At 41.1% G+C, this 23,510-nt stretch overlaps 2 protein-coding genes across 2 annotated transcripts; both read left to right on the forward strand.

Moving 5' to 3' along the window:
* Positions 1-5,312: 5,312 nt before the first annotated feature.
* On the forward strand, positions 5,313-12,827 carry ctsc (cathepsin C). The gene is made up of 8 exons (XM_034548397.1): positions 5,313-5,945; positions 6,621-6,766; positions 7,450-7,604; positions 8,245-8,400; positions 9,314-9,432; positions 10,745-10,876; positions 11,229-11,461; positions 12,133-12,827. The coding sequence occupies exons 1-8, from the start codon at positions 5,786-5,788 to the stop codon at positions 12,397-12,399; spliced, it is 1,368 nt and encodes a 455-aa protein (XP_034404288.1). The 5' UTR covers positions 5,313-5,785; the 3' UTR covers positions 12,400-12,827.
* A 765-nt stretch (positions 12,828-13,592) lies between these two features.
* On the forward strand, positions 13,593-19,749 carry rab38a (RAB38a, member RAS oncogene family). The gene is made up of 3 exons (XM_034548398.1): positions 13,593-13,794; positions 16,638-16,918; positions 19,580-19,749. The coding sequence occupies exons 1-3, from the start codon at positions 13,593-13,595 to the stop codon at positions 19,733-19,735; spliced, it is 639 nt and encodes a 212-aa protein (XP_034404289.1). The 3' UTR covers positions 19,736-19,749.
* The last annotated feature ends 3,761 nt before the right edge of the window (positions 19,750-23,510 follow it).

Here is a 23,510-nt window from a genome sequence, read left to right on the forward strand (position 1 = left end):
CTGTGGAGTCAGACAGGAGATGGGATTTGGTGTGGAGGGGAAAAAACTATCAAACAAAGAAGAGGTTTTGCTTTTTGATTCATTTTTTGCCATTGATAAATCTTTGATTTTTTGAATCATTATTGAAATCATTATTAAAAAAACAAACTATGATTGGCTTCCTTGTCTTTGCTATTGTTTTAGTCTTTTTTTATTTGTATAAAAAGAACATGCAGTCAACCAATCTTTGACTATGGCCACTTATTGTCCTGGCTCAAAAACATGTGGTCAATTAATCTATACAGATCAAAACTAAACCAATGTGTATAAGTATATTTATCAAACAGGATTGTAGAATATGAATTAAATAACTGCAACATGATTAGTGTAGTTCAACATGGCTTATGGTGCAAATAACATACTTAAGATATTTGTTGTCTACGGAATTTTTATAAACTTCAAAACTTTTGTTCATAATGTTTTTAACTTTACATGACTAAAACAATACAGTAATATATGCTTTTGTACAGAAAATGCATAATAAATGGTATATAAATATTAGCAGATATCCTGCAACAATGATACATACACACGTCCATGGAGTCTTTTCACACAGCATCATTCAATTACATATAAATGAATAATTGTTGCAGAAATCATTGTTTATACGTTAGAAAATAATGAGGTGAACTGAAGCTTAGAGCTTATGCTTCAGGTCTAGAGAAAGAAAAGTTGTTCCAGTCTCCATTTGGTTTTTTCACCCAGTATTTGGACAAAGTCCCAGTTTTATCGCCCACAATAAATATCCTGGACAGTCTGAGTCTGGCCTACATGTTGAACCCAGTCGGTGGAAGCTGGTCGACCTCACCTTGACAGCTCCTGTGATATGTGCTTCCTCCTCCACCTCCTTGCATGAAGGCATGCAGGTCAAAGACAATGAAATTACCCTGCCGTCTTTCATTCTCTTTCCCCATCACATCTTGGTCTCCCCACTTTGCCCTCTTTTATTTCCCTCTGTCACCATTCTTTTCTTCTCTTTCTCCACCTCTCAGAGCAGAAATTGCTCTCTACGAGATGAAATCTCCAAATTGTTGCAAATGACCTGCTTTTCAAATAAATGGAAAGGATGGAAAGGCAGTGAGGAAACGACAGGAATAAGGAACAAATAAAAGGAACACGGTAAAATATGGTTTGTTATTACAATGGAGGCAATTTGGGCAGCACATATAATGTGTTAATGTGTTCACAAACACATTCATCAGCTCTGCTCGGTCATTGACGGGTTTCTTCGAGTGTGACTGCATCCGTATTTTGGTCATCTCCTGTGTGTTTCTCACATGTGTGTTTGTCTTTAGAGAATTGTATTGATTTAATGCGCAATGATTTCAACACTTGCTTTTTTTTAAACTTATTCCAGTTTACACTGAGAAAACAGACCAATTAATTTGGTTGTGCATCCTTAAGCGTACTTTTCAGTGACTAATCAATGGTTATTGTTGCTTAAGAGAAAACTGGAGAATAATTCAATGCAAGACAATAAATTCACCTGTGAGAAATAAATAATCTGCTAAGAGCATTATTTGTTGTCGAGAAAGGATGTTAAAACATTACGATAACAGTAAAAAATACATTAAGCAAATTTCAATTTCAAACTATTACTTACTTCGTGGCTGCACGGTGGTGTAGTGGCTAGCACTGTGGCCTCACAGCAAGAGGGCCGCGGGTTCGATTCCCGGTCGGAGCGGTCCTTCTGTGTGGAGTTTGCATGTTCTCCCCGTGGCAGCGTGGGTTCTCTCCGGGCTCTCCGGCTTCCTCCCACAGTCCAAAGACATGTTGCAGGTTAATTGATCTCTAAATGTCCCATAGGTGTGAATGTGAGAGTGAATGGTTGTATGTCCCTACATGTGCCCTCGATGGACTGGCGGCCTGTCCAGGGTGTCCCCTGCCTTCGCCCTATGTCAGCTGGGATAGGCTCCAGCACCCCCGCGAGGCCACAAAGGTCAGCCACAAAGGCTAACTGTAAATGCTTCATGTCTCAAGTGCACAAGACCCTGAATTGGTGTGATATTAAAGATAACATAAAGATCCAGAGTTTCAAATGATGGTGCCTGAAAAGGTATCTTAGAATGTTAGATATCATTTTATAGCAGAGCCCCTAAATCCCCTGATTGTCTTTCTGCACTCACACAGCGTCCCACAGCACATGTTACTGTAATCAGTGTTATTTGTTCCCATGTGAATGTCATGGTGTGGGCCCTATATATAAAAAGTGTGTGGGCAAGGGGTGTCATGGTGAGAGTCAGACTGTGCATGCGTGGACATAGATATTTACTGCGTGTGTGTATACCTAGCATGCATGTGTGGGCATGTTCAATGCATAAGTATGAGGAACGGTTCTGTTGTGTGTGGGTGTTTACGTATGGCCGAGGTGGACTTAATTTAGATGTGGAGGACGAAACATTAACACCCCGAGGCCCGAGTGGCCAACCCCACTCTGTGATTGAGTGGCTCCACCCACACCTCCAACTTAATGAAACGCTGCTCCTAGCTGATGAAAGTGGGTAACAAAGCACAGACACAAAACGCAAGACATGTTCTCGCCCATCAAGTGGAAGTAAAACATGATTGAACAGCAAAAGTCTCAACGTCAGCGACATGAGGCTTTCAAACAGCATGCTAATATATTATTTAAAGCCAGTTTAGTCATAGATGTTCAACAGGTTAATAACAGCTTTATACATGTCTCAACTAGGCTGAACTGGGGACCGGAGAAAACGGTTTAAATTACTTTTATCATTACACTTACATGAATTTCATAAATGTATACAAAGTTAAAATTTGCATTAATGTAGTCTAAACCTCTACAAGATTGATCAGGCTGTAATGGCTGCTGCCTTTGAAAGGAAGGGGATGTTTTATAGGAACTGTGCACCGCATACACATACAGATATACTGTACACTTACATAATACACAGGTTTTTGGAAGCAAAGATACTGAATATTCTGTTGTTCAAGCTTCTCAAATATGATTGTAAACATATTATCTTTGTTTTGCACTGTTTTTGGACAAAACAAGATATTAAAAGACGTCACATTTAACGTTTTATAAATGGAAAATGTATGAATCAAGAAGATCATTGAATAGGTGTATCAACAGACTCACAGACTGTGTGTCACATAACGTCTGTTAGCGCGTCCAGTATATGAAGCAGATCCCGAGCTTGTGTGTGTGCGTGTACGTGTTGGGGAGCCAGGCATAAGAAAGTATATAACGCAAGTCGGAAGCATAGAGAGGAGGGAAACCAAAGCGGCACGACAGAAGAAGAGGACGTGTGATGAAGAGCGGGAGTGAGGAAGCCATGCAAGCAGGGAACAAATCTGTGGGTGCCGGTATAGCAGAGCTGAAAGTCACTTGAGTTTTAATTTCCTGCCAGTGGAAGCGAGAACAATATCAAGATTGAAACACGAGTTTCAATGAGTCACTCTTAGAGGCAGCTCAGTGGGTTCAGGCTGTTAACATTCATAACACCACCCCTCCGTCTCCCTGCTCCTCTATTTTGCGTTATTGCATAGGCACACATAGTCACATAAACATAACATGCACATGTGCACACACACACACACACTTCCTCTTCCACACAAACACAGTGTAATAGCACTAATGAGACTGCATGACTAATACCTCTTCAGTCCCTTCTTCAGATGAGTGCTTATTATGGTCTGTCAAGTAGATGAGTCAGTCTATGTCATGGTTACTATGGTGATCAAAGCCTCCAGCACTTCCCTTAAATTCCCGCTGGAAAAAATAAACCTCTTTAACTCCTTTAACTACAGACCTATCAGGATGCAGTGACACACACACACACAGACACGCACACACACACGCGCACGACAGACGCAAACAGGCAAGTTCACTCTAATCTCCTTCAGGTAACAAATGAAAGGGATTATTAGAATTCCACAACTTTATAAACAAGATCATAAAGTGACAAACAAGAACTAAACAGCAGAGCCAAAGACAGAAAAACATATCAACAAGACCTTATTTGACCTATTTACACCAACCAATGGAAGCGGCCACTTTTACGGCTCAATACTGCTTTGGTTCCACCTCAGATCACCTCTGGTGATGGCAGCGGGTGGAGTGGCAATTTACTGCCACTCCACCCGCTGCCATCTTCTGATGTGATGTCATTTGGTCTTTCTGGCTCATCACACAAGGCATCACATAGACCCAGTTGATGTTTTGTTGGTACATGACCAAATAACAAACTAACTTGTGTGCATTTTCAACTTGTTTGTTAGTCGCATTTGGGCTGTGTGCGACATCACGATCTGGTTCACTCACTCACTTATGTCTCCATATAATAGAAATGTAATTGATTACTCTAGCTGTGAATTGATATTTCTGATCATTTTTCCACATTTCTGTCAGACACGTGTTAAGAAATTGACAATTTAATGCAAATAGTTACACAATTTGGCGGAAAAGGCTGTGCTGAGAGAGCTCTTCGAGAATCTGAGGATTATGGTTCAGAGAGCCAATCCCCATAAACATGAACAATACATCTTAGTTAAATCAACAATACTAAATACCAGATAAGCTAAGCAGGAGGTTAGGGTGGTTGAGGGAGCTTTGGCAGAAAACGGTATTGGCATATCAAATCAAGATTATTAGATCCACACTGCACACCTGTAGAATATGACTTCAATAGCAGCGTGGCTGTCAATGAGGCAATCATTGTAAAGCATTCTGCAAATGCCAATCAGCTAATACCATTGCAACTATTAAATATGATGTATTACATTGTGTGTGTACATTGACATTACTTTTCTTTGTAGAAATTTCTGCAGGAAGCTAGGAATAAATTGACACACTTTTGGATTCTCAAGTTAGCCATGCCGGTGAAATTGGCACACCTGAACTGAATTATTAATTACACATGGACAGCCATGTGTAATTAATAATTCAGTTCAGGTGTGCTTTCTCTGCTATGACAAAATGCATGCTTACAGTGGGAACAATTACTACAGATACAAAAGTCATACCCAGAATGCACTGTCAAGCATAGATATTAAAGAACACTAAACAATATATGAATACATAATATTGTATTTGATTATGTATTTAATTTTTTTCTAAAATAAAAAAAGATATCTATGGTGTAACTTTAAGATTCTTCCTATTTCAGTTGTTGCTAATTCCCTTTTCTTCCAAAAATATCATAATTACGTCTCATCCAAAAACACACACACACACAAAGTAGTCTACTGCGCATGCTCCCATCGGTTGTGTCATCACATGACAAGTAAAAACGAAACCAAAAAGCAGACAAACGACGAGATATGTGTGGTTCCTTTTTCACTGAAATCTACCTATCTTTGTACGACAGACCGGAAGAGTGTTACAGTAACGATACAGTATGTATAGGACCATAAGCATGTATACATTGTATATATCGGCGGATATGATGGAAATACATCCGCTAGTATCCACTAATATCCAAAGTAGTCAACGTTAGGTGTCCTTTAACTTAACGAGAACGTTAGCTAGCCGGCGATATTCCTAGCTACGTGTGCGCATGTGCGTTGTGCCATTGGTCGTAACGGCTTCATCTTGACCGGAGAAGTTGAAGTGTGTATCTTTGTAAAAAAGTTTCAGTTTGCGTAAAGTCACAGGCAAGAGGACTTCGGGGGGTAACAGAGACGTTAACGTGTAACAGGTGGCGCAGAAAAACAAAGAGGGCCACACTTTCATTAGACGACGACGACGACGACCTGGCAGCAGTTTTCTTTGTGTGTGAAGATGAGGCTAAACGGTGTGCTAGTGTGCGTGCTCCTGCTTTGGGCTGAAGGCTCGTTGGGTGACACACCGGCCAACTGCACTTTTGAGGACCTGCAGGGGACATGGGTGTTCCAGGTGTCCAAAGGCGGACACGACAAGACCGTCAACTGCTCCGCTAAAGGTAAAGTCCTCGTTACACTAGTGAACAGCTCACACCGCGTGACTGCTTCAAAGTGATGGAAGTAGTAGTTTCACAATTTTGGAAATCAGGTGACATGTTGGGGGCCTGTCGGAATTTTAAGGTTTTCAGTGGAGGCAGAAACTAAAGCTGGCGATTTAATGATTATTTCCTCCTTTTGTAACTGTATCGAAGTTTGGTTTGAACCACTAAACTATCTAATCGAATCTAAGTTTATTTAGATTAACTAATGTGTCCTTTCGTTTAATAACGCTACCAGTTTTTAATAACGTTACTCTTGTTGCTGACATTGTGTGTGTGTTGCAGTATGTACTGCTGCTAGTCGCCACTGTCCGTTTTAATTGATGAAAACATAGCAATAAGCTAACTCTTTCTCTTACAGCACAATGAATGAAATCGTTTACACACAAGATAACTGGATATGTAACGTTAATTACAAATAATCCCAACCCTCCATACCATGTATGAATCAGAATCGGCATCAACTTCGACATTACATTGTGTTTGATTTGCCAAGGAGTCTCACTGCTCCCACATCAGGCTCAATGTTGTTGGAGCAAAGGTTTCATCTTTGTTGTTGACGACTGATGATGGATAAATTAATATCATGCCCTGCTGTTAAACGTATGTACATTTTGTGTCGTGTCCCCCCCTCAGCTACAGGTGAGGGCACAGTGACTGTGACCCTGGAGAAACTGTCTGTAGCCACAGATGAGCTGGGAAACACCGGCTTCTTCACCCTCATCTACAACCAGGGCTTTGAAGTGGTCATTAATGGGTACAAGTGGTTCGCCTTCTTCAAGGTATGAGAGGCATATACACAACTAGTTTACATGAGTGATCATTTCAGTATTTAGTCACAGTAATCCTGCATAAACTACAAATTCCCTTTGTGAGTGAAAAAGTTCATATCCCATTCTTATAAATTCTCCACTGTTGTTCAGCTTCCTTTTTAAACCAACTGATCACAAACTTGATGTACTCGTTGAATTCATCATTTAACACTCTGTGACATTAAAAGTTTAGTTACAGTATCACTCAATTTCCTCTCCCCTTATCTGATATGATGGTATCTGGAAAACGTGCATATCTCTGTCATATCTGGCAAGTTTAACCTTAACCAAGTTTAACCTTTCAGTCATGTGGTGTTTTTACATCGCTCACATGACACTGAGTTAAGGGAAGTGTCATCGGCCGTCTGTCTTCAAACCCATGTTATGGTTTGTCCACGTCTAGTTCAACTTCCCTATTTCCTCTACTTGATTCATCTTAATGTAGCAATATGAGAAGAAGGGAGAGAGATTTTGGTTTCAGACTTTGGACTTCACATAATTCCTTCTCAAACTTATAAGTCAATGATTGTCTGAATAATACAATGGAAATATCTAGCCTTATATGGAATACTCTTAATTAAATTGCTTTGATTAATCCTGAGTGTTTGTATTTGCATCAAATTACTAATCTGATTGGTTTACTACACTTCCAGTACACTGATGACAGCTTTAAGGTGACCAGCCTCTGTGACCAGACCGCGCCAGGGTGGGTCCACGATGTCCTGGGACACAACTGGGCCTGTTTTGTGGGGAAGAAGGTGAAATCGGTATCGCCCCGAATAGATTATAAACCAGTCTTCATCAGCAGGTACGTACGTAATGATAGCTCGAAATGTCAAGTGGACAAATGCAAGCTAACATGTGAGATATCAGTGGGTTGTGATATCTGTGTGTTAATCCCTGCTTTCAGTACACTGTGCAGTTTTGACATCTCTGCTTTTATCTACACTTTAATTTCCTCCCTGGATCCTCCTCTGTGAACTGAGTTGGACTCACTCGCCCTCAGTCATCTTTGCAAATGGCCTGTCATCTGAGAAATCTGATGTTGAGCACAATCATTGGTTGACAGGCGTCCCAAAAATAATTGATTTGAGAAATGAACGTTCACAATGCTGCTTCTTGCTTATTAGTTCCAGTTGGATTTAAACCAGGTTATAGTCAAGTTACAGGTTATTCAAGTTACTTGTAATTTAAACTATAAAATATATCTGAAAAACGCTTCTTTTCTCTCAGCACCAGTGATTGAATTGACTGATTTGAGTAAATTATTCAAGTTAAACCAACAGTAGTTGTAATGCAGCACTACTGTGTGTATTTTGTTAAAGCTGTACACAGAGACCAACTACTACTGGTAACCTACTGTGATTCAACTCGACAACTTGCTTGGGATTTATTGATTTTTTAAATTTTTTTAAACAACCTTACACGTGTCCTCATTCACCCTCCAGGCTGCTCCAGAAGCCGTACAAACACAACCTGGACTTCATTGATGCCATCAACTCTATTCAGACATCCTGGAAGGCTGTGGCCTACCCAGAGCATGAGACGTACACTCTGAAAGAGCTGCACAACCGAGCAGGAGGCCCCGCCTCCCGTATCCCCATGTGAGTATTTACTTATTTCCCATACTATTCAATTATATTTAAAGGGCTTTATTGGTATGATGTGTGTATATATTGCTATCTAAACCTATCCAAATATGGCAAAGAAATTAAAACGTAACGTCATACACGTCAAATGCTGGTAATAACTGGAAATAAATCGAATCTAACAATCAACAACAATAACCAGTTCCAAGCTTCCGTCACTGTCCCTTACTCTAAAAACAAATGTATCCTTCTGGGCTTATTCATTAGGTTAGGAGGTGTATGAAACTGCTTTTATGAACGGTATCCATAATCAGGCAACATCTTCAAGCCATTCCAGTCTTCCGACTACTCAAAGGACTGTACACTACATGTCCACACACACACACACACACACACACACTGATGACAGAGGCTGCCATGCAAGGTGCCACCTGCCCATCAGGATCTAAACTAATGCACACTCGCACACCAATGTTGCAGTCTTTGTAAGAATATTGGGGTTCAGTATCTTGCCCATTGACACTTTGCCACTGTCGCCCAATGTATGTTTTAATATGGCCTCTTGAATTACTTCTCATGAAATGTGTGTGACTGCTCCAAAGTCGTCTTCTTCTTCTTCTTCTTCTTCTTTTTTTACGGCGGTTGGCATCCAGCTTATTGGTGCATTACTGCCACAGTCTGTTGGCTGTCTTTTGCACCACTAATGGATCTGTGTAAAATAAACATGTACTTAAACCAACAATGAAAGTGAGGCCAGCACAATCGACACATGCTTGAACTTATCTCATAGTTTAAAACCACATATTAATAGAGCAAAAAGATCTAACTTTCTTAAGGTGAAGCTACATGCACTTAATTTCCATAGTATTAGGTTTTCTGTAAATTGTCAATGAAAAATGTCAAAATTCCCTCTATTTTGCCTTTTTAGGCGTGTTCGCCCTATGCCTGTGAAAGCTGATTTTGCTAAGATGGCAGCAGCTCTACCCGCGCACTGGGATTGGAGGAACATTGACGGCGTCAACTTCATCAGCCCTGTGAGAAACCAAGGTGACGTGCGTGCGTGCGTGTGTGCGTGTGGGTGCGCGTGCGTGCGCGTGCGTGTGTGTGTGTGTGTGTGTGTTTCTTGAAAGGGTCCGCGCGATAACCTTATTGTACCTGTGCACACATGATATTAGAAATGTAAACTATGGTTTCAGATGACTCTCAGGAGGGAAACAAAGCCGTACGTAAATGTGAGCAGCTGTCTGTGAGGGCTCGCCGGCTACGTTGCTTTCCTCCTGGCAGGCCTGGGTTTCCTTTGTGCGCTCCTCCTGTGTTTCTGCAGAGAGTGTGTGAGCGGAGAGATTATACGTGCTGAGTAGCTTGAGTGTTTTAGAGGGCCTCTGTAGGGCTGGGTTTAAGGATCTGGAGAGTTTCAGTAGCAGCCCTCTAAGCCACTGTGCAGTGAAGCGGCGCTCATTTTTGCTTCAGTGCAGTCAGTTGGCTTTTGTAGGTTCCATTTTGGTTCACAAAAAGTGGTGTAATTGAAGATAAATGGATATGCCTGCTTCTTAACATCACATGATGGAGCTTTAAATTCCTACGATTCCAGTTTACACCTGCAGCTTCCCTTTAAAAAGTAACTGCTGGTTGTATAAGGAGAGAGATAACTTTTGTGTGCTATGGGTCCAACATGATAAACCTTTAATTTCTCATCGCTGAAACTTATTAAATTATATATTGTAAAATGCTAGGAGAGCAAAGTTTTCCCACCAGCACAGATCTTTAATTTAAATAGTTGTAACACCATATTGGTCTGAGGAGATGTTTTGGCCCCAAATGAAAACTGTTCTGTCACCCTGACTTGAATCATGACTACAATTAAAGCACCCTGCAAATCCCCACAGTTTCTGACCCAATTTGTTTCTGCAGAGCATTTTATTAAGAACCTGGTTCCTCGCACTATTAATGGTAAGTCTCTGTGCTCCATTATTTTTGGAATGCAGAGGAGTACACTGGAGCAGGAACTTTACTCCTCCACTTGACATTAAATCAACAGATTTTTGTTTTGTTGAACAAATGTGCTCATCGATTTAATTACAGGTGTGTTGGAGCAAACTGCATGTGCAGGTGCACCTACAGTCTCTGAAGATGGTTTTCCTTGATAATGTCAGTCGTTGACACTATGTCATTTGTTTAGTGGTGTTGCGGCATTGCATTTTATTAAAATTGCTTCCAATGTTTTTTCCACTTTTATTTACATACATAAGGACACCAGTTGTCTTCAGTAAAAAAAAAACAAGGTAGGATTTATTCTATTGCTGTTGTATTGCACAGCAGTGTGATTTAACTCGTGTGAATCTATGATGTTCCGTTTCAGCATCGTGTGGAAGCTGCTACTCCTTTGCCACGATGGGAATGTTGGAAGCTCGGGTTCGAATCCTCACCAACAACAGCAAGACTCCCATCTTCAGCCCCCAACAAGTGGTCTCCTGTTCTGAATACTCTCAAGGTAAACTAACTCTCAATGTAAAACCTTGTTTCCAGACCATATCAATTAATTTTGCATTTAAAAGAAGTACTTAGTTTAATATTCATATTGTGATCATGGCAAAGTGCTGTACTGATGTATGTCCTCCCTAATCGTAACAAGGGGTGTTTGTTTTTTGGCAAAGTGTATCAAGTGTTTTACAACTGCCCAGATTGCTGGATTTTATACAAATTATTTTTGAAAAGTCCTGGAAAACAACAAATGAAATGTTAGAAAGTCACAAACGTCCAAAAATCCTTGGCTGTGGTTAATGATAACACTTTTTTTGACCTATTGAAAGAACCAGGTTTAACCTTCATCTCTCCTCTTGAAGGTTGTGATGGTGGCTTCCCTTACCTGATTGGGAAGTATGTGCAGGATTTCGGCATTGTAGAAGAGTCATGCTATCCGTATATTGCAAAGGACTCTCCGTGTGGCGTTCCTCAAAACTGCGGCCGCATGTACACCGCAGAATACAACTATGTCGGTGGATTTTATGGCGGCTGCAGTGAGATGGCCATGATGTTGGAACTGGTAAAAAATGGACCAATTGGAGTGGCCTTTGAGGTACAACAGCTGCTCACTGTTTTCTACTTGCTATTTCTACACAGTATGTGTTCACAAAACATTTGAGGTTTTTGCTCTCTCCATGCAGCTTTGAGTTTAGGTTGCGTTTAACCCATGTAGTCGGATATCTGATCCTTCCCTTATTTTAGCCCAAACGCAGTTGCTGTGTCTTGCAGAAATCCATTTTAACGAGAGGCCACTTTATCAAGTGAAGTTGAATCCTCACAAAAATGTAGATTTGGGGAAAGATCTTGTTTTCTTAAAGCATCTTAAAGATAAATCTAAGATCAAAAGATGCGTTAAACTATTTGCTATTACGTCACACAGCTAGTAAATTGTAACCACTTATGGGATTAATCATCGTTGTTTTAGTTCAGAAGTGTTTTTCCATCATTTGTGGTCTTTGCGTCAGGGAGGGAGCTCCAACTTGACTATAAAACACTGAGTTTAACAAGATATCATTCAGCTGCTTCGCTTTTGCATTGCAAAACTTTTTACTTAGCTTTTCTTTAGCATTCTGTAAATGTAATGAAACTTTTTTTTTTTTCCTTCATGAATTGTATTCTGTCATTTCTCCTTTACAACTCAGCAGACCCTCCTGCTTCGTGGGTACAGCTTGGGTTCAATTAAAAGTGAAAAATTCAAAGTAAATCCTCCCCGTCTTTCCTCAGGTCTACCCTGACTTTATGAACTATAAGGAGGGCATCTACCACCATACGAGCCTCGCAGACCCCTTCAATCCCTTCGAGCTGACCAACCATGCCGTGCTGTTGGTGGGCTACGGCCGCTGCCACAAGACCGGACAGAAGTACTGGATTGTCAAGAACAGCTGGAGCACGGGCTGGGGCGAGGACGGCTATTTCCGAATCCGCCGGGGCAGCGACGAGTGTGCCATCGAGAGCATCGCCGTCGCAGCCAACCCCATCCCCAAACTGTAGAGGCTGTGAACCAAGGAGGAAAGTAATGAGTTGCCCGTTTGATGCCATGCATGTAGTAGCATGGCAGTCTACACATTGTTTTAATTTTTAACAATGTTTTTTTTATATTTCAACAATTGCTAATTATCTGCCTATTTGAATTCAAGCTGTAACTGCCGGCTCAAGTTTCGGATCAAAATGCATCGGTCCATATTGTGAAATCCTGATTTTAAAGGGAACTGGTAACAGAAGTCGGTGTCTGTGACTGCGTGCCAGGTGCAGAACCTTAGTTCTTTGTCTCAGGGAAGCGACGGTGGAGAGTTGTAATATATTCTGTCCTTGCATCAAATCGAAACCGACACTGCCATGTTTTTCCTGTGAGGCACTTTGAATGAGCTCCCTGTGGAGCATTTTAAAAGGGAATTCTCCAATAAAGGGATGTAACTCATTGTCACGTGTGTGTGTGTCAATTTTAAATCAATCTTTCTGGGATGCTGTTATTGTTATCTTTGGTTAAGGCGGTCAACAGTTCCTTCTCTGAAGCAACGACTCAACAATATGAACAAAAAAAAAAAAGCATAATGAGGTTCCAACAAACTACATGAAAGTGAAGCCGTATAACTCGAGTGCATGAGGGGGTGAAGGAATGATTAAAACAAATAGTTGATTTAATCATCTTAAATAAATCTCTTGAGGATTAGGCAACACCCATACTCTTAAGGTTTAGGAAAGATCATGGCTTGGATTAAAAATACATCTTATCGGGCAGAACACCCTGGAGGCCTCTTGTGTGCTTTTTTCTGGCATAACCCTCTTTATGTTGTTTTCTGATTTACAGTGATGGAAAGTAACGTATGTTTACTCAAGTACTTGTTCTGCTTGAGTATTTCCATTTATTGATGCCGTGGTACCTTTTAGTAAGTAATCTAAAAAGTTCTTACCCTGCCAACATGGTACTAACGAGTTTATCCCCTCTGGTTTGAATGTTTTAAAATAAAACCCGGCTCCCCTGCGTGCGTCACGAGGTCTAGACGTCTCTGCTCCACTTCCCCTGTGGTCCAGGGTACCTCCTCCCCTTTCTCTCGCTTCGCCACTCAAGACCTTCCCAACTCTCGCCGGTCCTCTCTGCCCTGTCCTGTGCTTCTCCTCCTTCCATCCCCCGGCCCTCTCCTGTACGCTGGATTCATGCTCGGCTCTCGCCCTCCGCGGTCGCCATGCAGAACAACCACAATAAGGAGCATCTCTATAAGATCCTTGTGATAGGGGACCTCGGGGTCGGCAAGACCAGCATCATCAAGCGGTATGTCCATCACAACTACAGCCCCAACTACCGAGCCACCATCGGGGTGGACTTCGCTCTGAAAGTCCTCAACAGGGACCAGGAGACGGTGCGTCTCCAGCTGTGGGACATTGCAGGTACAGTCCAACTTTTACGCCCTGGTATTTATTTTATATAAGACTCACGCTCAATAATATATGGTTCATGGTTTATTGGTTAATATTCTTTAAAAAAAAAGAAAAAAGTTTTAAAATAAATAAATCCACTCGATTTAAAATGGTCTTTTTATGAAAATTAGCTTATGGCTACATTTGAAATGAATAGTGTCAAGCTATAGTCCTTGGAGAAATGTCTATAATTAGTATGTGTTTCTCTTCCTTTTTGGAACGTCACATGATTGAATTAATCTGCTTAACAATCACATGAAGTTGTGGTTATAAAAATGTACTTTTCCGACCTCAGTGAATACCATTTCAGGTAAGAGACTATAACTTTCCAAACAATATGAAATATGTATCGGAGGGCGGCTGCTCAAGTGGAAAATATAGATGTTTTCCTTCAGGAAAGGCCACAAGTTGCTTCAAGTCAAACACAGAGGATGGAAACTTAATTGCTATCTTTCAAAGAAAATGTGTATTTTGGATTAACAGATAGTTTGAGGTCGGTGATAAAAAGACAACCATCCCATCAGGGAATGAGCATGAGCTCATGTTTTCATAGATGTTTTTAACCCATTTTGGTAGGAGGATGACGGTTTATCCAGGGTTAATATTCCTCATGTGTACCAGCTGACCTGTTGACATTACTCACTTCAAATCCCTTGGCAATTTTATTTCTGAATATGTTTCTCTTTAATTACACTCACAAGACACACACACAAACACACACACAGAGTTATGAAGTTATGAAACAGAGAAACCTTCTCTGAAACCACGGTGCCAAAACCAAATATGGCATTATGAATAATATTATATATCATATTGATATTCATTTACACAATATTTGAGGTTGCAACTAAGTTGTCTTTATGATTTTAAAAGGCTAAAATAGAGTGAATGTCACTTCATTCTTTCATACATACATATTTACATTTATTCAATTCATAACAGTACATCTGTTGTGCCCACAGTGGCCACTCACTTCTTCTCTGCAATCTGCTGAACTGCGTGACTTCCCTCACCTGAGAGATACTTTGTGATCTTTGTAAATATTTTTTATTTGTTTTTTGTCCTATGTATGTTGTATGCATGTATTGGGGTCCAGATAGGACCCTCAGACCTGGAGAGCAGAGCAGTCCTTTCGATAATAATGTAGAGAACATCTTCTGCAAAAAGGAGACATTCTCATTTCTTTTTCTCAGTCAGGATTTAAAAGCTTTGATCAATAATGAAGCCAAACAAACTTAAAGGCCACAGCAGTCTCATCTCACATGAGTGTCGGCTGAGGTTTAGAAGAATCCTCTGACCTGCTGCTCTCTCCCCTCCTGTGCGCTCTCTCCAGTAAGCGCAAGCAGTCATGTGTCTCAAACTCATGTGAGGGAGATTTGAGGCCCAAGCTCTTGTATACAGAAAGCTTTTATTGTGAACTAAGGATAATTGTCTCCCTATGAGAAAACTGCTAGTTGGTATGTGCTCCCTACACTCGCCCGAAAGTATATGGAAGCCATGAGGTGGGAAAGCCTGAATTGTTCATCTTAGTTCTGCATAGTCCGTCCATTATAATATCATATGACTTCTTCATTTAGTTTAGATCATAGAAGGGACACGATTATGTAAAACAAACACACTGGTTTCAAAGCAAATATGTAATGTAATATATAATAATTACTTAGCACTGCCATTGTCTTGTTTGGGGATTTGATGATGCACTGAAGTTTTCAAATACAATAAATGATAGCATCAACTGATCTATTTTTGACTGCCATGTTTCTATGTCCATTGCTGACAGGGGGACGGGGCTATAGTTGCACGGGCATAGCGTGGAGATATGAAGCTGGTTCAGGGCTTATTAGAACTTAAAATATTAATATGTCATGTAATAGAGAAATACTTTTCAGTATTTTTATCAGGTCATCGCCCCGGGAACAATAGTATATTTGAGTTGGCTTAACCAGAAAGCTGGAAATAATCTTTTTCACTTGATTCAAGGTTCAGCCCTTCTGATATGTCCTTGAATGTGACACACCTCATCCCAGCTGTTGTGCAGCCCCCCCTCACCCCACCCCGCCACTCACCCCACCCCGCTCTGATCCACCTGTGCAGGAGAGCAGGTGAATAGCAAATGTTCCTCTAGCATGAAAATGAATAGCAAAGTTTTTGCTTCACTACGATGCAAACTGCTTTGAGAAGGACCCACTGAGGTTTTAGGTTCAGTCCACAGTATGAACATGTCTGGTACTGATGGTGCTTTAGCAGACGTTATGGATGGGAACAATCAGTGTGGATACAACATTCCTACAGAGCTTAACAAATTAATTTTACCCTCAGGAATTTCTACAGTTCACAGGCAAGCACACACAGACACACACACACACACACACACACACAGGCACGCACACACACAAACACACGCACGCACGCACACACACACACAAAGACTCCTCTCCCCTCCTCCCATCGTACCTCTATTCGTGTCTCCATCTTATCTCTCTCTTTCCGCAGCACTTTTACCAGTAAAAACCTGCACATCATTTTCTGTGTTTGTGTTCGAGAGAGTGGGCGAGGCATGTCGGGAATGCTTGCATGGTAGAACACATGAGACAGGAGTGTGATCAAATGAGTTAATCGGATGATTCGTGCATCTGTGGCTGTTTGACGCTCAAGTGACACAGCATCACTTGCAGCTTTTTTTCGGTGCCAGCATGTAGCTCATAGCCCTTTGAAGGGGTTTTCAAAAGAAAGAACATGTTTTTACACTTCCACACATGTTCATTTTCTCTGTGTGTTTGCGTCTGTGACTTTGTCCGTGTGTTTTCTTCTAGGTCAGGAGAGGTTTGGCAATATGACCCGTGTGTACTACCGCGAGGCCATGGGCGCCTTCATCGTGTTTGACGTCACGAGGCCCGCCTCCTTTGAGGCCGTCACCAAATGGAAGGAGGACTTGGATTCCAAACTGACACTTGCCAATGGGAAAAATGTAGCCGTCGTGCTTTTGGCTAATAAATGCGACCAGGGCCGGGAAGTACTGACCAATAATGGAATAAAGATGGAGCAGTTCTGCCAGGAGAACGGGTTTGTGGGTTGGTACGAGACGTCCGCTAAGGTGAGAAAGAAGGGACACGCACACAAATACAAAGCAGTAACACCGCTATGGCATTGTGGGGCTGTGGATAGATAGAGTAGCTTTTAACGGGAGCTCTTAGGCTTAAGCAGGCATGTCCTTCCTGTTCAAATGTCCTTGAGAAGCATCTGACTCCCTGCCAGCTTGACTGGATCAGACTCAGCTCCTGATCAGCCTGTGGAGACGCATTCAGGATGTGGAGAAATCCTTTAACAGTGCTGAGTTTGACAGACTGAGTCTCACAGGAGACATTCCTGCATTTGTTGTTTCAGGTCACCTGCTCTTGCATCCGTTTCTCTATCATCCAGACAGCATGTCCAAGAATGTTAGGGGGAATATGTCATTGTTTTATTTTCTGATTGACACAGGTATTAAAGAACTAGTTCTGCATTTTGGGGAAACCCATTTGAAACCACTCTCATATCTTTTTGTGAAACATGAAGCTGAAGCCAGGAGACGGTTAGCTTCATTTCGCAAAAAGACCGGAAACAGCAAGCCATAATGGCTTTCTTCACATGTAAGAATATACCATCACTTACACGATTACACAAATTAAATTGGTATGTGAAGCCGATACAGCCATAACAAGGGAATCAGTAACACTATTGTTACAAGAGACTTGTTTTCAAGAGATTAGTTAAAAAAACTGATTTCCCCACACGGTATGTTAGTATTTTCCAGTTTAATTTGAGCAACAAAGTATACAGATAAACACAACAAATTATAAAATATCAAACTCTTAAACTTAAAAACTTTAATAAACTAAAGTGCAGTATAATTCATTACTTATTGATGCAGACAGGAATGAAAGAATGTGATGAGTGAATGAATCCTGATCGTGAGCTGAGCTGAGGATTCACCCACCGACCCCCAAAGTCACAGAGACACCAACACAAGCTCTGACAGCAGCTGATGAAGAGCAGGAATCTCACAGCTGGCTGTTGAGGGGCACGCACGCACGCACGCACGCACGCACGCACGCACGCACGCACGCACGCACGCACGCACGCACGCACGCACGCACGCACGCACGCACGCACCTACCTATTGCACATTTCTTTACATTTGACACAAGCATCCTCTTGCACTTTGCAGGTGAACCTGCCGAGTCATCATTATGTGTAACCATAAATATAAATAGCAGAAGAGGATACATATTTAACGACGTGCATCTTGATGCCTCAAGTATCATTTGCCCAAGAAAGTTTTGCCAGAAGACTTATTTCAAAAATGTATCTTAAACAACGCTGCTCATGTTGCCCACAATGATGCCCGGGGACAGCAGTGAAGTTGGCAGAGTGTAGAGAAGAAGTTTTTGTTGTGTTATATTTTGCTTTGGAAGAATCTTTTGTCCCAGATCTAACAGTAAGTATGATAGATCACGACATGGCACAGGGAGCTGCTGCGGTCTGCAGGAGGTCACATCCTACTGAGCACATTGTTAGATCCTTTGGGTATTCAATATTTCTACTGCATCACATATTAAGACAATGTGTGCATGTGTGTGTATCTCAGCAATACAGGCTGCCGGTCCTCTCCTCGTGTGAACCTCACTTTAACACCCAGGGCCGTTAGCTACTCAGCCTTCAGCTCCGGTCCACGTCACACTAAATCTTTTGTGAGGGTGCGGTCCCATCTGGGGGTGCTGTCGAGAATGGACATTTTGCATTTGTGTTCTATTTCGATGGGTAGATGAGTTTAGTAAGTCAGGAGTGTCTCTTAGCTCTATAATATTGGCTGTAATAATTTCAGAAATGAATGAGCATTCTGGCAGCCACATTTTTGTTAGAAGCATATACCATATAATTGCAACTGGTTCCAGACCATTGTTGCATCTCGTGTCCTTCTCTGCACCCTGCTTCCTGTCTGTATCCAATTAAAGGACATTCCCCTAAAATAACCTTTCATAATGACAGAAACAAAAAATTACAAATGTTGAAAAAAATGCAGTTGCTCAAAATGACTGCGTAAAGTTGTACCCAATTCAAATGTACTAGATGGAACGAGTAGAATAGAATGAGCAGCAGATTAGGCATTCATTTATGTCAGACAAATATCATACTGAACTTTTTAATTAGTTTGCAAGTGCTTGCGTAGATTTAACATTAGTAATTGCATTTGACTATTGTAGCCTCTTTGCTACTGTGAGAGTGTAATCAACACATAATGAGGAGACATTCATAGTATTGTCTGCAAGTGCATGTTAGGCATCAACATTATTACATATAGACATATACCTGACTATTTATGGTCACTCTTATTAATTTCTTACACTCTTACGCTACTGTTGTTGTCAACACATTGTATTATACGTGTTTGATCTCTCATCACATTGTGTTTGTATGCAAATGTTGGATGAGGTTGTATTGTCATTGGTCTCTGCTTGGACCCCAGAGACCACTGGCAGCAGCTGGGAAGATATTCATGTAAAAGTACCTTCTCACAACATGGCTGCTGGCTGGTGTCTGTCCTCTCAGTTTAGTCACAGTCCACTCACCTGCTCTCACTGCTTTTTCTAGCGGCATTTGTTTTATTCCTTTTATAAAAATGTTTGCATTTATCAATTTCTCTGCCCTCTGCCTCTCTTTTCTTTCCCCATTTTTCATTAATCTTTCTCTCCTTCTACATGTTCCTCTCTTTCAGGAAAACGTCAACATCGATGAAGCGGCTAACTGCTTGGTGAAACACATCATTGCCAGTGAGAATGACATGCTCCAATCAGAAGTCCCGGACACCATCACCCCCCAGTTAGAGAACGACAAAGGTGGGACATGCTCCTCCTGCTTCAGATCCCAGTAACAGCCCTTGACAGTTGGATGCCCTTTTGTATCTCATTATACACAAAGTTGAGTTTGTCTGTGAGCAGGAGACTGAGGGAGAACTACTGCAGTTTTTTTCTAGGAAGCATATACTGGTGCCAACTCTTTCCCTGTCTGGTAGCTCAGATGGGGGTTGAGGGGGGTGGGGGGGCGGACTTAGAGGATGGGAGACAAGCAGCTGGCCCAATAAATGGATACAGAAAGAGAGAAATAGAGATGGATGCAGCTGTGTGTGCTTGTCAAATGCAAGGTCACCACCCTCTGGACGACTTCAAGTCTTGACACTGCCACTTCGGTTGCCATGGAGACACCGTTAATGAACACACAACAGTATATCTGTAAAAGGGTCCATGTAGGTGATCTCTATTTGTTATCTCTCTCTCTCCTTCTCTTGCCCACTCTGTCTTGTTTCTTTCTCCTCAACCCCGACCTTACAACATTGTTTTTCGTTTTTTGTATATTGTTTTTCTCCAGATATCGAAAACAATTAAATCTCAGTCCTGATAACACTACAGCTATATTATTCGCTGTGGTTTCATTTCCTTTTATTTGGTCTTTTCTCGTCTTGCCTCATCTGCCTGCTCAATAATGTATAGCGGATTATATTGATAATTGATAATTAAAGTGCCTTTTCTAAACCATTTTATTTAATGTCTTCAATAAATTTGAATTCCACTGTTCCACTGTAATATTTGTAATTTTGGAATAAATGCATTTATATACACTACAAACATGTACATATTTGTAATAAGTATCCAGTTTTCAACATGCACTTCTCGAGAACATGCAATTCTCGTGTTTCAATAAAGCGCTCTCCGCCATGTCTGTGTCCCCATGAACAGCAGATCCAGATATTTTAAGTCAAACAACAGAAATTTAGATGGGGCTCCAGAGCAGAACATCATATTTACAGAGGGGTCCCTGGAGCAATGAAAATCAATATCTGGGTTTTCATATCTCTGGGCAGTTAGTTTGTTTTGGAGTTGTGACCGGATCACATTTGATTGACATCCACTTGTTAATTATGTCTGGCTTAACCACAAATGCTGTTATAAAGAATAAACATGCTACAAACATGCAGAATGTGATTTCTTTATTTTGTTTCAAGATGATTTAAACCAGCAGTTTCACAAGCATTCAGGTCAGTTGTGGTTGATTAATGCACCATTCCTCAAATAATTTACTGTTTTAATTATTTAATCTACAATCTGAATGTCAACAATATTGCTGGATCTACATAATAAATGAAGGGTGCGTTATTTTTCAAGGTGGGTGGTGGTCAGACAGCAACATGCCATTTTAAATTCACATAACAAATCAAACCTCTTCTGGCACAGAACTCTACAATTTATTTTCAATGCTATGTCTCTTTAAGACATTTCAGGCTTCTGGACAAACATTCATTTATTCCTGTTGTAAGAGGATTATGTTCTTTTTACCGGTTACTCTTCATTCCAGCTAATGTGCCAAAAATACGATTTCACAGAGAAAAAAATGTAGAATCCAGTACAATAGTTCTTGTTTTCATATTTATTCTTCTTGGTGACTGGCCTCTGACTTGCTATGCGACTGCAGTCAGAACCACCTTCACACTGTATCTGAAAACACACTTTTGAAGGTCATGAGATACTGTACTGTCTTTTGATATTGATACTCTTTTCATGAAGATTAAAAGTTCCTTCCTGTTGGGATTTTTTGTCGTCAGAGTATAGAAGAGGTAATGCTAGCACACTATTTTCCGTAGTTAGTGAGCTAGTTTCAGGGATTCCCTATGTTAATAAAAAGCAATCGCACAAAGAAGAACCCAGATTAGGACCATGCTATTTAGATTTACTTGTAAATCGATACAGAGATTTAAGTGTGGTCACATGCTGAACCAAAACGCTATTGTCCTGTTACTCAACCTTCCAGTCTTCTCCTCTTTCCTGCCTCAGACAGTCTCTCTGTCTAATTACCGCCCTCTGAAGATAACATGTTGTGCCTCGTTTAACTCTGTGGTTTCTTTTCACCCCAGTGAGACAAAGACACTATCTATTGTTTAGCAGAGTGTCTGTCGAGTAGCGTTTCAGAGGTGAGGGCATGCACTGGTGAAAGACGGGGCCGCTATCTAATTTGTAATAATTGGATCTGATTTTCGGCATTGATGTAACAATTTGTCAGAAAGAAACACAGGGCAGCGAGCAGGGAGAGACGTTATGTGGGAATTTTCCTCTGCTCTGTGTCAGAAGCCAACCCCCTTCTCTGTACACACACACACGCACACACACACGATCAGAAGATTTCACAGATTTATCTCTTGCTCTCTTTATCTCTTGCTCTCTGCTGGTCTCTAAGGCAACAAGCTGCCGAGAGTGAAACTGTTGTTTCTCTTTAGTTACAGGCCTCGTCCTTGTAGTTCTTCTAGATTATTTTCCTATGTAACAGGGAAAGAAGAAAAAGGAGAGAGAGAGAGACAGAAAGAGAGAAAGGGGGGAGAGAGAGAGAGAGAGAGAGAGAGAGAGAGAAGAGAACCATAACAAGTGACTATAATCACAAGGTTTCTCAGTCATACAGGATAAGGAGGAAATAAGCTGCACGTGATTTCAGGATGACTTACAATGCTTTCTCTGTTTCTCTGTTCTTTCTCCCATACACACACACACACACACACACACACACACACACACACACATGGACATTTCACATAGCAATATACACACAGCTTTACCGTGCCGTCACAATTATTGTGTTGTAAACTGTCTTACGTGCGTGCAATAGCCTTCAGCTGGAGTTTGCAAGGATTTTCTTTTCATGAACAAACTTTGCAAGAAGAAAAAGAAAAAATGACCCTTTGAAGATAAAGGCTATTCACTTTGCAGCTTTAATACATAAACATAAATAATGAACGTTTATGAGCGGAATAATACAAGCGCTGAGTGCAGTTGCAGTGCTACTATATGGCCAATAAACATTGAGAGTAGTGTTGGAGGTGGAGGCTTTGGCAGGCGTACTCTGGCTGGGAATGAAACACCCGGTAAAATGTAATCGATAGCAGGAGCCAGGGGAGACTCTGGATGAATGAAAATAGCGGCTGCACCTCCAACTTAATCGATAAGTGTGAGGGTTTGTCTGTGTGCGAGACTACGTGTGTGTGTGCGTGTGTGTGTGTTTGTGTGTGTGACCTCGCAGCAGCAGAAGTCTCAGTGAGTTTTAAATGGAATATCAAAGGCCTACTCTGGATGACTCATCATTCACAACCAGCTCGTCCGGAGAGAGAATCCTCTTCAGAACCAGACCGAAGTCTCGCACACACACACAGATGTATTCGGGACTGTTAAGATGTACTTAATCTTGCATTACTGACACAGTAGAGGGCGAGATATTGTTTGTACTTTTTTGCATGCATTTTTGCAATTGATGGCAATTACACCACTGTTCAGGTTATTCAAATATCAATGTAAATTAGTAGTGTTTCCCTTTAGAAAGTAGTAGTTTTGTGTGGACTCTAGACTCAAGCCTGTTAATAATTTATCAGACAAAAGAAACATTGAATAAACACATTTTTGAACCATTGAAAGAAAACACAGCTCTTAGATCTTAATGCCATTCCTATGCCGCAAGATTTGCCTCCATGTGTTCGAACAGGACACATTATCAAAGGAGAGGCAGATGAATGCCATCATTTATTGTTACAATTAATGACTGAAACATCAGTGAAGAGCTCAGAGGATTGGTTGTTGAATAGTTTTTCCTTTTAAGCCATTGTAAAGTTTGAC

This window comes from Cyclopterus lumpus, chromosome 13 (assembly GCF_009769545.1).
Source record: "Cyclopterus lumpus isolate fCycLum1 chromosome 13, fCycLum1.pri, whole genome shotgun sequence".
Lineage (NCBI taxonomy): Eukaryota > Metazoa > Chordata > Actinopteri > Perciformes > Cyclopteridae > Cyclopterus > Cyclopterus lumpus.

Coding starts and splice junctions, on each gene's coding strand:
- ctsc (XM_034548397.1), top strand. CDS start 5,786: ATGAGGCTAAACGGTGTGCTAGTGTGCGTGCTCCTGCTTTGGGCTGAA. Junction 8,401..9,313: donor CCCGCCTCCCGTATCCCCAT/GTGAGTATTTAC, acceptor TTGCCTTTTTAG/GCGTGTTCGCCCTATGCCTG. Junction 10,877..11,228: donor CTGTTCTGAATACTCTCAAG/GTAAACTAACTC, acceptor CTCCTCTTGAAG/GTTGTGATGGTGGCTTCCCT.
- rab38a (XM_034548398.1), top strand. CDS start 13,593: ATGCAGAACAACCACAATAAGGAGCATCTCTATAAGATCCTTGTGATA. Junction 13,795..16,637: donor CCAGCTGTGGGACATTGCAG/GTACAGTCCAAC, acceptor GTTTTCTTCTAG/GTCAGGAGAGGTTTGGCAAT. Junction 16,919..19,579: donor GGTACGAGACGTCCGCTAAG/GTGAGAAAGAAG, acceptor CCTCTCTTTCAG/GAAAACGTCAACATCGATGA.